At 41.1% G+C, this 14,290-nt stretch overlaps 1 protein-coding gene across 15 annotated transcripts in view; it reads right to left on the reverse strand.

Annotated features, from left to right (window-relative positions):
* Window positions 1–14,290, reverse strand: part of LOC109624660 (adaptor related protein complex 3 subunit beta 2) — a 45,687-nt gene that overhangs the window by 12,050 nt on the left and 19,347 nt on the right. For 6 of the 15 annotated variants that reach the window (XM_069528507.1, XM_069528508.1, XM_069528505.1 and 3 more), the window contains exons 9-23: window positions 13,170–13,267; window positions 11,632–11,686; window positions 11,443–11,514; window positions 10,910–10,972; window positions 10,702–10,834; window positions 9,772–9,881; window positions 9,417–9,593; window positions 8,980–9,166; window positions 7,928–8,058; window positions 3,568–3,606; window positions 2,727–2,841; window positions 2,117–2,291; window positions 1,639–1,804; window positions 1,350–1,437; window positions 963–1,072 (exon numbers count right to left, since the gene is read on the reverse strand). In XM_069528507.1, the coding sequence (XP_069384608.1) occupies window positions 963–1,072; window positions 1,350–1,437; window positions 1,639–1,804; window positions 2,117–2,291; window positions 2,727–2,841; window positions 3,568–3,606; window positions 7,928–8,058; window positions 8,980–9,166; window positions 9,417–9,593; window positions 9,772–9,881; window positions 10,702–10,834; window positions 10,910–10,972; window positions 11,443–11,514; window positions 11,632–11,686; window positions 13,170–13,267 (1,719 nt within the window). The remainder of the gene's footprint in view (window positions 1–962; window positions 1,073–1,349; window positions 1,438–1,638; window positions 1,805–2,116; window positions 2,292–2,726; window positions 2,842–3,567; window positions 3,607–7,927; window positions 8,059–8,979; window positions 9,167–9,416; window positions 9,594–9,771; window positions 9,882–10,701; window positions 10,835–10,909; window positions 10,973–11,442; window positions 11,515–11,631; window positions 11,687–13,169; window positions 13,268–14,290) is intronic. The other 9 variants (XM_069528509.1, XM_020079504.2, XM_020079506.2 and 6 more) reach the window with 3 other exon arrangements.

Consider the following 14,290-nt stretch of genomic DNA (forward strand, 5'->3'; position numbering starts at 1 on the left):
GCAGACATCCATCTTGAATTCTCTGTGCACCGTTTACAGTCTGAATAGTTTCTTTTATCACACAAGTCCAAGAAGATTTCTCCACACAAAATACAATTAGGTGTTTTAGGTCCAGAAGACATTTTGGCTAATCACGAGAAGGAGAAAAACAGCGTTGCAGCCAAATCCAACACAATTGAAGTAAATGCTGAGGACGTCTTCAAACGTAAAAAAACTATTCAAATTAAACTCAAAACTGCGTCATTTACACCATGGGAATTTTCATTTTGGGGTGAACAATCTCTTTAACAGTTACCTGCATATGAATGCAGGTAAATGAGAAAGGCGATGCTTTTCGTCAACGTGTTCCGCCTAGTTTGCTCTCAACATGGACTGTTTACCTGCGGACAACCAAAGCCTGCTCAAACATGATTGGTCAAAGTAGTTCTTCGCCTACAGATTTTGCATTTTCACATGCAGAATCTAAAAAGATTACTAATGTGGACACCAAAGTTTTGGTTGTGGAGGACATCAGCTACCTTGGTACTGGGAAGAAAAGTTTGTTTCCTGTCTTCACACGATTTGATTTGAGTTTGAGTTTTTAATATGAACCAAGTGTAAGGATGTGAAGAGCAATTAAAACCATCTCTTCAGTCTGCTAGTCAGTAAAGCACAGCAGCAAGTCTTTAAAGTTTTATTACAGATCATCTACTTAAGAATAATGTCCAATAATTCATTTGATATAAATGGGCTGCACAGGGGTGGTTAGCACTGTCTCCTCACAGCAAGAAGGTTCTCGGTTCAAATCCTGGTTCATGTCTTTCTGTGAAGAGTTTTGCATGTTTTCCCTGTCTGTAAGGGTTTTCTCTGCCTCTCACCCCATGTCGGCTGGGATTGATTTCAGCAACATCAGGACCCTCAAAACATAAACGATATAGACGATGGATGAACATAAAAGAAAGTGAGACATGAGAGGTACTTACTGCCGGGGAGAGAACGCTGTCAGACAAAGACAAGCCCTCCAGGTCGGTCACAAGGCTGTTGGAAAGGAAGGCGTTGACGGGCGTGACTTGAGGAGAGGGTGCAGGCTCAACTAAAATGAGAGACGCGAAGAGATTCAGCAGGTATGTCCACAAATTTTGACCTGACTGTATTCATCTGTTTCTTACATCCTCTTCTGCATGTGCGGGAAAGAAATTTACATTTGTTTGCAGTTCCCTAGTTACCAGAAGGGTTGGCATAGGAAAAGATCAAATGCACCTGCTATGATTTTTAGATAGACAGATAGATTTTTAGAACGTCCTTGTTCACATGAGCATTGAACTTTCAGAAGAGAAAAGAAACCCAGCCACAGAGATGGAAAAACTCACAATCGTCCAGGTCGAGTAAGGACATCTCTTTCTTCTCTTTCTTGCTCTCGGTCTTGACAGGTTTGGAGGGAGGTTTAGATTCAGCTGCCTGGAAGGAGGTGAAATCAAATTGAGATGAATATGAAGATTTGTGATGGTGTGAACGTGGGCCAGTCTAAATACACAAACGTTAAGTTCATGAGTCAGTGATAAGGAAACTGTATTTTAAATGTAGGTTTCTCAAAAAGAAAACACTGGACATGCTCCTGTATTTTGTTTGTAAGTTTTTTTTGTGATTCATTATCTTTACTTTTTTTTTCTTTTTGACCTCTGCCTCAGACTCAGAATCCTCAGACTCTGATTGGCTGCTTTCAGACTCGCTCTCCTCCTCCTCGTCTGATTCTGACTCTGAGTCGCTCTTGCGTTGTTTGCTTTTCCTCTCACGTTTCCTCTCTTCTTCTTCACTGCTCTGCTCACTGGAGAAGGAAAGCAAAGGTCAAATGTCACACTAGAGTTTTATCTATAACAGATGAGACAGATGCTATTGTTGTGCTTACAGTAGAAACAATAGGACAATGCAGTGAATGACACTGGGTCTCAGGAGAAAAAAGTGACCACAAAAACCTTAAATTGGACTTTCAGTGTGAAAGGAAAGCAAGTTTTCGATGAGATATACCCAATCATAATATCATATTTTAGAAAAGTAGTAGAGAACATAAAAGGATTGAGTCCCAAGTTTTTTGTTTTGTTAAACAGAATCATTAACAGAAATCAAAAGTGTCTGCTACCTTTCACTTTCTCGCACCGGCTTCTTTAATTCTTTCTTTTTCTTCTTTTTGTCTTTCTCCTCTTCATCCTCCTCCTCCTCAGACTCAGAGCCTTCCTCGCTCTCTTCACTTTCTGATCCCGATCCGCTCTCCCCGCTGCCGCTGCCACTCTCTGAGCCGCTGACAGAGTCCGACTCTGAGGAGGAAAAAGTCAGCGTTTAACTGGTGAAAACACGAACAACGGGGACATGAAAGTCCATCTGGAACGTTATAGCATATACAGCATAAGAGTCAAACTCAAAGTCCCTGAAAAAACAAAACAAATGAGTGTGTGAATTTTGGTGTAGCTTGATTGATTTTAAGGGAGCTGTTGGGCCTTGAATCAGGTAAGTGCTCTACTGAGTGCTACTTCAGCTATCTGTTACTGATGGCCAACAGTAACATCTATAATCTAATGAATCTCTTTTTAAAGCTTTACACTTGCAACAGGAACTAAGGAGCTTGGGGCTGAACTTTAAAAGACAATTGTAATGCCTGGACTTTAACCATCCCTGAAACAATGCTGACACACAAACACATCTCTACTCTAAATGTGATGGTTCTGACTGAGCCGGCAGCTCTCTACAGTTACCACTATCAGCTGATTCTGTCGGTCCAGACTCGCCCTCTGAGTCAGAGTAGAACGGCTTCTCCACCTTCTTCTCCTTCCGCTTCTCCCGGCTGCTGCACTTGGTCCACTCGGGCACCTGGCAGAAAACAGAGATCAAACAATGAGCTGTCAGTTTGGCCTTGGTGGAAAAAGACCTCAGACAGAAGCAGAGGCGTGGGCAGATTACAGTACAGTAGCATGGCCATGAATGCCTCTGCCTGGGCGTGATGTAGCCAAAGGAAGCCAGCCATCCCTGCTGCAGATCTGCATTTAGATCTGACATCAGACAACAAATTCAATACAGACCACACACTTATGCTTGTATGGGGCGCTTCTTTCTTTGGTTCTTTTCTCTTTTGCACATATAGATGTCAGCACCAGGTGATACCTTCATGACCAGGAGCAGAAATGCTTTTCTTTTAATAATAGGGAGCAGTTCCATTAAGAGAAGTGATGTCTTTGAGGGGTGGTGACTATCCTCTCAAATTTAAAGAAAGAGGTTATTTGTCTTTCTGGAACCAAACTCATTAACCATCAGCGAATGAACATGGACATCCCCAAACCCCATTTAAGAACCCACATGGTCACTAATGCATCTTGACGTGTCAGAGGAACGCACGTCCCCGCTAAAAGAATCACTTCTTTAATGGTAGAGACCGAGGAAGAGGAAGGTGCTGTGTTTCAGGGGAGCTTTGGCTGAGCTAAGCACGGAACAGCGACTACATTATAGGCAGAAGGAGGTGTCAGAAAGCACTTGGGATTTTTTGCAGCTATATGGGTTGAGGCTCAAGGAGATGTGGCTCTTTGCCGCTAACTGACTCACACTCGTTAATGTTGTTACTCTTTCAAGCAGCGTAAAAACCTGGCAGACGCAGAAAAGAAAAAAGATTGAGATGGAGGTGAGATGATGAGAAAGGAGGGAGGAGATGATGTTTGTTTGAGAAACAGAGAGAAAAGTCAGGAAAGTAAAAGTGAGGAGGATTTCTGGGTCTAAAAAGAAGAATGTGTGAGAACAGGAGATCACAGAGACAAAAATAAAACCCAAGTTTCATCACAGCATACTTATTTACCACGTGTCTATTATGTTGCTACTAGGTACACTAAATGTTTTTTCTGGCAAAACACACTCCAATATAACTTCATTATAATGAACATATACTGAAGTATACACTTAAACACTACAGAAATCAAAAGATCAATATTAACATTTGTTACCTGCTAAAACGTTGACATGACAGTGCATTTAGTACGAATGTGTTAATCAGGAATGGAGCATGTGGCTCTAATAGATTCAAATGGACTCAATGAAGAGGTGGAAGTGTATGGGGGTTTTTTTTTTCTATCTTTATTCATGAGCATGGTCTTTTAATTAGAGAACTATGTTCAGTATCAATAAGTCTCCTGGTTAGAGACTTCTGATTTCACATTTAGATTTGATAATGCTTTCACTCGAAACCCTGTGCTCATACTTAAAAACCTTCTCTTTGTGCTTAGATCTGCTCTGCTTGTACTCAAACTCTGAGCTTACACTCAGATATTTCCGTTGCTTGGACAAATTTCCTGCGCTTCAGCTTCTTCTCTCAAAATTCTGCAACCAACAGAAAGGTATAGTGTTGACATAGGAAACTGCCCCGTCCTTGTTGTGGGTGTGTTAGCTTTACTTATCTCAACAAAATAAAACTAACTTTTACACAAGCACAGAGGCAGTGTGAGTGAGAGAACAGCTGAAGCTGAAGCGAAGGAAATCTGTCCTAGCAACAAAATATTGCAAGCGCACATTTTGAGCGCAAGCAGAGCAAATCCTATCACAACAGGGTCTGTTTTGTGCGAGTGCAGGGTTTTGAGTGAAAGCATTACGAATTGAATTGAACTGAACCTTCTTTCAAACTCAAACACCCTGTTCTTGAATAAAGAGGAAAAAAACCCATTGAAGGTGTTGGAAAGTCGTCATGGAGCAAGAGAGAAATCACATCACTACACAACAACAACATTTGTGACACATTCACATACTGTGTCACAAATTTCATGAAACCAAACCAAGGTGCAAACACCCACAGTTCGGTGGGTCAATGGTCTCCTAATGAATCAGTTCAAACTCATGGTCGTCCTCATCATCAGCAGATGAAGTTTGGTCAAACTGCAGATGTCAAGACTTATTAGATAAGAATGATTCATTATTCACAGCTAAAGTGCAGGCCCTGTGTTTTCAAGCTCAAGAACATACTTATAAGCAACAGAATACTGTAGAGAATAACGGGAAATTTAAACATCTGCAGAACTGAACAAACTTCTGCTGCTGGTTAAAAACATGCGATATGGTGGAAAAACCAGCGCAGGCCGAGTAAGAATCTTTACGTAAACAAGTGGTTTTAGTTACAACTTGAACAAGCTTTAAGCTGTAGGGTGAACTATTATTCCACATATTAGGTGGAACAAAGAGGACTGTCAAATTGACAGAAATTCAATCTCATTAATTAACCAGATCAACATCACCATCAGAAGCTACTATAAATAAATGACAACCAGAGAGGCCTCCTTCAGACCTGGCATCAACATCCACTCTGAGAGACAAGTGGTCAGCTTTAAATTCACAGATGCATCCACATAAATCACATTAAGATGTGGCCATATTGTTTTCGCTGTGTGAATGCAAATGCTTCCTGGGCCACAAATGAAGGACCAACTACTCAGCTGATGTGTCTGACCTGCACAAGATTCATGACACGCTGTCACGGGACACAACTGTAAACTCACACTGATTTAAAACATCATTTGGTGTTCGAGAACACAAATATATGTCCGTGTTTATTTGTATATAGAATGGTGAACTGAGATCTGATCATATGTGATCAAAAGAAACACATTCAGGACACATGTTTATATCAGGTGTGAACAGTAGAACTTAGTGCTGACCACTTGTGATCGGATCTCTCTGGGACGAATGTTAATACCAGGTCTACACGAGGCTCGAGCAGAGCCTATAAGAAGAAAGAGAGAGCAGTCATCACAACAAACAACACTGCACTCCCACACTGGGGGGGGCACCTCTCTCCAGTCCCCTAACAAGCCGATCCGCCCTTCGCCGGTGGTTACGACTTCCTCAGTCTGCAGAGGGAGAGTCTGTTAGAGCGGCCGACAGGTTTCAGAGGTTCCACTGACCTACATTTACACGCTACATTTCCAGCCACATCATGAGTGGACGTACTGGGACCCTTAGCAAACAAAGTGCCTCTAACTTTATACTGGTGCTTTTGCTTGTTTATACTTTTCAACTATGACTCATGTACAGATTGAGATTAATGCTGACTATTTTTCAAAGCACATCATCATTTTCACACATTTTGACCAAATCAACTGACCCAGATTTGAGATATGCTTGAAACACTGTAGAAGTCTGTGCTCAGTAAACATACACTATAATAACAAAGTAATGTCTTTGCTGAGCACTTACTTTGAAGACCCTGCTGTAGTTTTCTGTGCAGACAAACACACAGGGAATTTCCATGGACAAACATACACCTACACAAGCGTTACATGAGTGATATCTTTCTTTGTCTTTCATTTCTGGATTTATTACCAGTTACTCGGATGTTAATTTATATATTTATCTTTGGTCATCCACACAGTGATCCGTCGAGAAACCTATGAAATATATCCTGTAAATGACTACCATCGTTAAGTCTCTACAGCCGGTATCATTATTATAAAGTTAAATATGATTCTATCGCAAGATTTCGGTCATTTAGAAGAAATTTTAACAGCAACCATGGTTCTGCAGTTTAAATATTGTGAGCAAAGAAGCCAGTTGTGATTGTGTCTCTTCAGGTGCATGAAGGGTTCATGCTGATGTGTGATCTGTCAATCATTTGCAAGACATTGAACTTACGTCACAAGCTGATTAAATTTGATTCTTGCCAGACCACATTTAGAGACGTAAGGGGGGGGGGGGGGTTGGACTGCAGACCTAGTAGCAGCTATGAGGTATGATGTCAGAAAATCAATCAGATGTCTGGGTTTCTGTGAATGCAGCTACAGGGAGAGTTTCCAAAACTGAACTCACAGCTTTACCTGATGTTACATGACCAAAGTCTCAAGTCTCTGCATGGGAAACAAATATCTGGATGGAAGGTTTGAATTGCAAATTAGAGTGAAACAAATGCTTTGAAATATGGTCAGCACTAATGCAACAAGTTATCTAAAACACAAGTCTCCTGGTGTGTTCTGTTCTGACCCTCTCTGTACTATTCCAACACTCATATCAAAGTTAAATGCACCCGTGGCCTCATCTTGAAATCTGCGTCACAAGTAAACGGCAGGTTAATACTGAGCATGAAACAATGAGCAGTGAGTAAAATATCTACATGAGTTAATAACAAACACAATCAAGAAAACAAAATCAAGGTCACAGGTCACTTCTGCTGTTTCAAATCAAGTGGTTTTACTTCTTGATTTTTACCAAGAAGTGACGAACCTGATTTTATGTCTTCTTTTACAAATATACACATCGCTTATGAACCGATGGCACATGGAGTGAAGGGGATGGAGGAGAAGAGGATGCTCTTTTCATCTGTAATAATATAAAATATATTTATCATATAATTTAACATGCGAATCTCTGCAAAATATTTGTATTATTCTAGGTGCCAACCACCTAAAACCTCCCATAGGTCAGGTTTCTGCAGAGACATTGAAAACTGCTGCTCTGAGATCAGTTCCCTTCTGCATCACATGTGCTATTGGCTCAATAACGAAATTACCAGGACGGGGGCGAGTGAGCTGCTGCTGAACAGATGCAGGTGCAGCAGTGAGGGCGAGGAGTTCAGCAACTCAACTTTTTAAATCGAGACTTTCTGATTGACTTTTGCTCTAAGATATAATCCACTTTTCTCCTCTGGGGCCCATTCTCCTCCATAGAGGGTGGAATTGTTAAGCAGCATGTGGAAACAGCTGGAGGCCAAACAGAATGCATGTTACTGATGAGCTGTTAATGCTAATGGAGCTGTAAGTAAATGAAAGATGGCTGGTGAATGAGGAATGTTATATTGGAAGTGATGCTCTGGCGACTCTGTGCAACTCCTCTGAGGCACTGCTCTGGGGCAGGAGCAACCCTCGCTCCCCTCCATCTTTTGGGGCCCCCAGAGGGCCCCTGTGTCTCTGTATGTTACTGTTCCCACTGCACGCACAGACTCCTTCACCTCCACGTTGCGCACGGAGGGATCTGGGGCAGCTTCAGGCCAGTCAGGCAACTCTTGGTAGCCCCCAGCCTTGGCATTCAGCAGGTGGGACAATGAACCCAACTGGAAATGGTCTCGATCTGCAAAAACACAAGGAGATGGAATCAGGGGGGTAAAACAGCAGGGACGCACAGAGAAGTACAACACTGATCATGAACAGAGGTATGAGTGTTATACTGCGGCCCCACACACTGCTGTAAATATACGAGAGCATCAGAGTAATATCAGTAAATATTGACGGTGCATTATGAATTTACAGTTCCCATAACTTGAAGGCTTTGGTAAATGTAAACAGGAAGTACAGTGTTGCCAAGGAGTCAGTTACAGTGGCCAAGACGTCTCACACAAGCACATTAACGGACAAATGAGTGACAACAGGTGTTGACAATGAAGTGAGTAGAATTACTGGTCAAGCCTGTCGCTACTCAAAATGTGATACCTAGGCTCCATTATTTATCTATTATTATCATTTATTTACATTAATAGTTATTGTTATTTGTATTAGTAATAATTGAACCTTTAAAACCCTGATGATTATTCAAAAAATTTTAAATTTTATAAAAAGCTTTCCTATAATCAGAACATATTTTTCACTTATCAATTGCATCCACACTACTGCATTTTTATTTGAAAAAGCATCTACTCTGCCATTGATACCTCTGGTGTCCACACTACTCAGGAGTAGTGCTGTTGGCACCATTTTAATTTGAAAAGTCCAGGGTGTATAGGAAACAATCTATTATTCTAGCACACACATGCCGTCCTGTTTACACCAGCACACGCACGTCCACTGTATGAGTGGTCACATTTGACAAAGTGTGACAAAATGCCTGTGTGGACAGAGATCGTTTTAGTTTGAAAATGGTGTTTTCAAAGGGTGGTGGTATAGATGTAGCCTCTGTTTCAGACTTCATGGTTTGTCTTCAGAATTTATAACAAGACTGTGTCACATTAAAGCTCTGTGGCTGAAATCAGGTGAGGACTTTTAAATCCCTCTGTACCTTTAAATGGAGACTCGAGGATCGGTGCAGGTTTGAGGGCGAGGAACAGCTTCTTAGCGTACTTGCTCAGAGCCCCACACTTCTCAGTGGGCACAATGAGCTGGCGAATGAAGCGCGCCCGGTCGCGGATGTCGTAGTTCTGGTCATACTTGGCCAAGTTGAGAACATACTGCGTCAACAGTTTGGTCTGAGGGGAAGGAGTATTTGAAACATGGAGTATGAGGAGAGAACCAACAACAGTAGCTGATACTACTGAATATATGCATGTACAGTGCATTACACAGAGTGTGTAATCATATGTGTTAAAAGCTGCTAATAATGGTGAACAAGTCCTGTTGTTTAGACATTTACAATTACAGAGCGCCCAGTCTACTGTTCAATATATATTTGATACACTTGAGCTGATTGTTAGGTACAGGTGAAGAAGAACATGTGACCTGTTTGGAGTTGGTGAGATAAAGCTTCGCAGCCAAGTTGAGGATTTGCAGCTTGACAATGTCGTCTTCATTCGTGAAAGACTTGGACATCTTCCTCAGCACATCCGGGGCAATCTTAGGTACGTGCTCACAGTACTCTCCAATCAGCCACAAGATACTGGCCCTTGCCATCGGCACCTGACAACACAGATTACATGGATGTGGTATGTGCACGTCTATCGTTTCCTCTGGTAATGGATTCAATCATTCTCAGTTTTTGTTGACGTTAATATCAACTGACAAGCTCATACAGGAATCCTTTATGTTTTCCATGCAGTTTTTAAAACCTAAATACGTTTGTGAATAAGACTCTCACCTGGATGTTGTCTGTTAGCTTGGCCATGTGTTTGATGATGTCACTGTGCTTCTCCGGTTGCATCTGAAGCAACTTCTTGATAACAACCACGGACTCGGCCACAACCAACTCTGCACAACAGGACAAATTCAGTCACTGGAAATCAAATTTGAATGAGTAACCCTTTATATTCTATTATTCTATCTACTAAAATAATAATTCAGTTCAGATTCACTTCACTTTTCTTAGATGTTCTGCACTTCATTTGTTTGTGTGTTGATGTCAAATTTGTTTCTTTTGTACTTCAGCATCTACTTTGTCACAGTGCAAAATATTATATTTTAGATATGCTAATGAATAAGCATGATTTAACTATACTGCAGAGACAAAAGCTGTCCTTCAGAGCTGATGTGGGCCGTATCCTTCATCCGCCGTGTAGACTGTGTCACCCGAACCGGCATGAGACAGTCTGGTCTTCTTACGCCCTTACAGCCGTTGCCTGGCAACAGACTTACAGAGTTACTTTGGTTGATTAAAAACTTCGAGAATATGATTTAACATGTTTACCGTTTGCTGTCGGGATGAGTACTTACATCTAAAATACATTATTCTGATGTTTTCACCTTGCTTGCTGCCGCCAATACCTCTTTGAAAAATAGCCTCTAAAGCGCAATGAATCATGGGAGATGTTGGGCTGGGAGGAATCCACTTGGTGGAGCCTCCGTTGCTCGGGGGTGAGAGGACACAGTTGTTGGCCTCATTTGGAGAAGCCTTCGAATTGGAACAGTATAGTTGCATCGCTGTGATGTAATCAAACGCAGCCTCTGAAGGATGCGGCCCAAAGACTGAGACACAGTTTATATCTGACAGTGTCATCTACATCATTCAGTCCCCATTATATAACATGCAGGTCATTAGGACGCATCTAGAATATGAAATTAGAGGACGTACCATCTCTGTTGGACAGCAGCTGTACCAGGCCGTTCAGACACGTGTCCCTCACCTCTCCGATGTTGGTAGCACAGCGGCCGATCGCTTGGATCGTAGCAGCCACAAAATCTTTATCCATGCTTTTAATGTACGTCTAGCACAGAGAATAGTCACTCAGTACAGGACGACATAAAAGGACAGATTTGAACAAGAGTTAGTCACACTGTACCTGAAACTCTCTGAGGATGGTGGAAATGTTCGTCTCATTGGCCAAATTAGTGAGAACCTCCAGCTGTAGAAGACAAGAGAAAACATGTTTTCTTTTAATACTGCATGATTCAAATGGACACACAACTCTGAATTTACTTTTAAGACTTGATTTGATGACGATGCTTACTTATTAGAACTTGTGTCGCCAACTTCACTTAAACATGTTTACTTTCAGTGTTACATCCTAAAAACAGCTTCGCTCTGATTCATGAGGATTGACTGTGTGAAGCAGAGTAACAATATTCTTTGCTCGAGTGAGTTTAAATCAAATTCTGTTGTTTTCACCATTCACGATGAAATTACACCGACACAAAATGCATAAATTATTCAGTGTAACAGGGTTTGAAATAATAAGATGCTGCGAATGCCACAAAGTAAAGAGAATGAATTGCCCTGCATTCATTTAATTCAGACTGGTGTGGCTCACCCTTAATATATACGGTAGATATAGATATACAAGATAAAAGACTGACGAATAAAACAGAAAAGAACCTTGAGGACTTTAATCTGGGTTGGGTCAGTGGAACGGATGTAGAAACTCTTTAGGTACGGCTCAAACATCCCCTGAGAAACATAAGACAGGAAGAAAAAATTTATTTAGTGAAATTGCAGCTTGATCAGCATTTGATAACCACACAATAAAACACAATAAAACACAATACTGCCCCTGGTGTGGCTCACCCTTCTCTTTATCGACATTGTTGCCACATTCTGGAGAACAACGAACTGGACCTCACTGGAGGAAGAGAAAGAAACAAGAGAGGTTGATGAGCAGGAGGAGAAAAAAAAGAGGTCTGGCCTCCTCCGTCCTCTCCTGTGTATTTGAGGATATAAACTTGCCAGCACTTAAGCTCATTTTAAATGATTGCTTAAAAAGGAATTTGTTACCTTGTTTCGATACGTGTTATAGGAATTAATTATTGTTGTTGTTGTTATTATGTTTTTGTCTTTCCAATATTCTAATTATAATAATATTCTAATTTCTAGCATCATGCCCACTAATAAAGTATTGATTTACATTTATGTTGCTCTACATCTGCATGTTTGTACATCAGTATTTAGGTGCATGCAAGACAGTTTTATTTATAAAGCACGTTTCATACACGGAGGCAGATTCAAGGTGCTGCTCTTGGACATTAAAAACAACACAGAGACAAAGTTAAAAGAAATCAATTCCAAGTCAGAAAGCACAATTTAAATCAATTAGTAACAGGAGCCACATAAAACAGCATCATAAAATAGTGGTAAAGATTAAAAAGAAGTAAAAGGAAGTTTGCATATAAATTCTAAAATAAATTAAGAGTAAAACAATACAAATAACATAGATAGAAATATGTAACCAAATAAAATAAAATAAAATAATGGTATCACCATATAAAGGCACTTGTGAACACATTTCTTTCAGTCTGGATTTTAAAGCTGCATTGACCGAGCAGTTGGTTCCAGCGCTGTGCTGCACAAACACTAAAGGCTGCTTTAGTGGGATCAGACCACTCCCCAGTCATTTCATTGGACTCACATGTCTGTTATGTATCTATGGGTATCTAGGCTACTGTTAATATTGATTTTAATAACTTTTCTTCTTAGATAGCTATATTTTTTATTTTGGTAAATGTGTATAATTGTTACAAGAGCTGAGACACTACTTATTCAACACAAATACGACAGCTGATGAATCAGATTTACTGACAAATGCTCCACAGGGAGATACAGGTGTTTGGTCATTTCTGAATGATGATCCCATTTCAACTCACCCGCAGCCACAGAAGCTCTTGTTCAATAAGAAGCTGACAGCGTGCAGGACTTACAGCCAAGAAGCCGCCTTTGAGTCGCCATCACTCTTGATGGTTTATGGCTTCATTTTTACCCATGCAGCCTCACTGGGCTCTCTGTTTAATTTCACTTTCTCTACCGTGGCTATAAAGATTTGTTTCACTGCCCTCACTTGTCATTTTCCTGTTGCCATACTGTTCCACATTGCTGACTTTCATGGTCGTTACAGCTTTCTCTTATCACATTCGGCTGCGTTTTTTTTTGGCAGTTAGACTATTTCTTTTCTTCCTTCATTCCTTTTCAAGTGAGACTCAGCTCTCATCATTTTCAGCCTCAGCTCACTTCTCTGCAGCAGCACGAGCACACTGTAAGAAGGCTAATCCTGCAGGGCGGACACATTGCTGCCAAAATCTATTTCCATCTATTGCAAAATTATAGACACTCACCTGTGACTCCTCAGGAGACGCACCAGGGCCTTTGCAATCACCCCAATCTCTGCTTTAGGGGCAAGATGGAAATACAGCTGAGCCACAGCCATCACCACCTGGAGTGTAAAACAGAAGTAGGTCTTAAGTCTATCTCTAATTCTTATGCAGTGATACAATCGCACAGCATAAAATACATAGAAAGGCTGAAAACACTGCGTCCAGAGCTTTGTTCTCCATTGTAAATGAATTCATTTCCAAATGTACACTTCCGTACACTGCCTCATGCTGCAGTGCAGTGCAGATGTGTGCTGTAGTTTTACATTCCCTTTACAGCTCTAGGCTAAAAGTGAGAAGATTAGAGGTTATTTAAAGTACAAGAAATGATTTGGTGATGAGTCACTCAGCACGATGCACACAAATTAAACCTAAATTCACAGATTTTGTTTGTTACTTGGCGGCAGCACAACGGGCACAACATTGACCATTACCTCATAAACATGTTGTGGTGAATGAAAGTGCAAATACACCCTCTCCTTTAAGCTTCAGTTTGTTCTCCATCAATGTAAATATGTGTCTCTTTAGCTGCTACACGTTTCACTATGTTCACCAGCTTGATGCTTTGATGCTAAACAGGTAGTGAACATTTAGGTTTTGAAGTTTTTTTCTCTATAGACTGCTATGGTGTTTATTTAGTCTTAAAATTCACACATATGATACAAGTGCAAAGAACGGCAACTGCACAACCATGTTCGCAAATGAGCATTTCTGTTCTGCTTGTGCAACAGTCATTCCTTGAGCACGGGGCTTATATGAGTGCAAACTCCTCCTCCTCTACATGCTCACGACTGCTCAACACTGGCTCCGACGCTCAATCACTCGCCAAGTTGAACTTCGAGAATTTTGGAGGTGCCCCAGCCCATCTCTGATGTTCTAAACCCCTTCTTGGCGGCAGAATCATAAAGAATATGCCAGGGACATGTCGGAGTTGGAGAAAAAAGTCGTACATTGAGACACTTCTATAAGTATGGACGGGTTCACGCTCATCTCAGCCCTGTGCACATCCGGGAGTTGTTTTTACGTCCGCAAGTTCTGAGACTAAATAAACACATTAGACTGCTGCCTGCTGCTGTGAGTGAGGT

The sequence above is a fragment of the Paralichthys olivaceus genome, chromosome 7, assembly GCF_024713975.1.
Source record: "Paralichthys olivaceus isolate ysfri-2021 chromosome 7, ASM2471397v2, whole genome shotgun sequence".
NCBI classification, from domain to species: Eukaryota; Metazoa; Chordata; class Actinopteri; order Pleuronectiformes; family Paralichthyidae; genus Paralichthys; species Paralichthys olivaceus.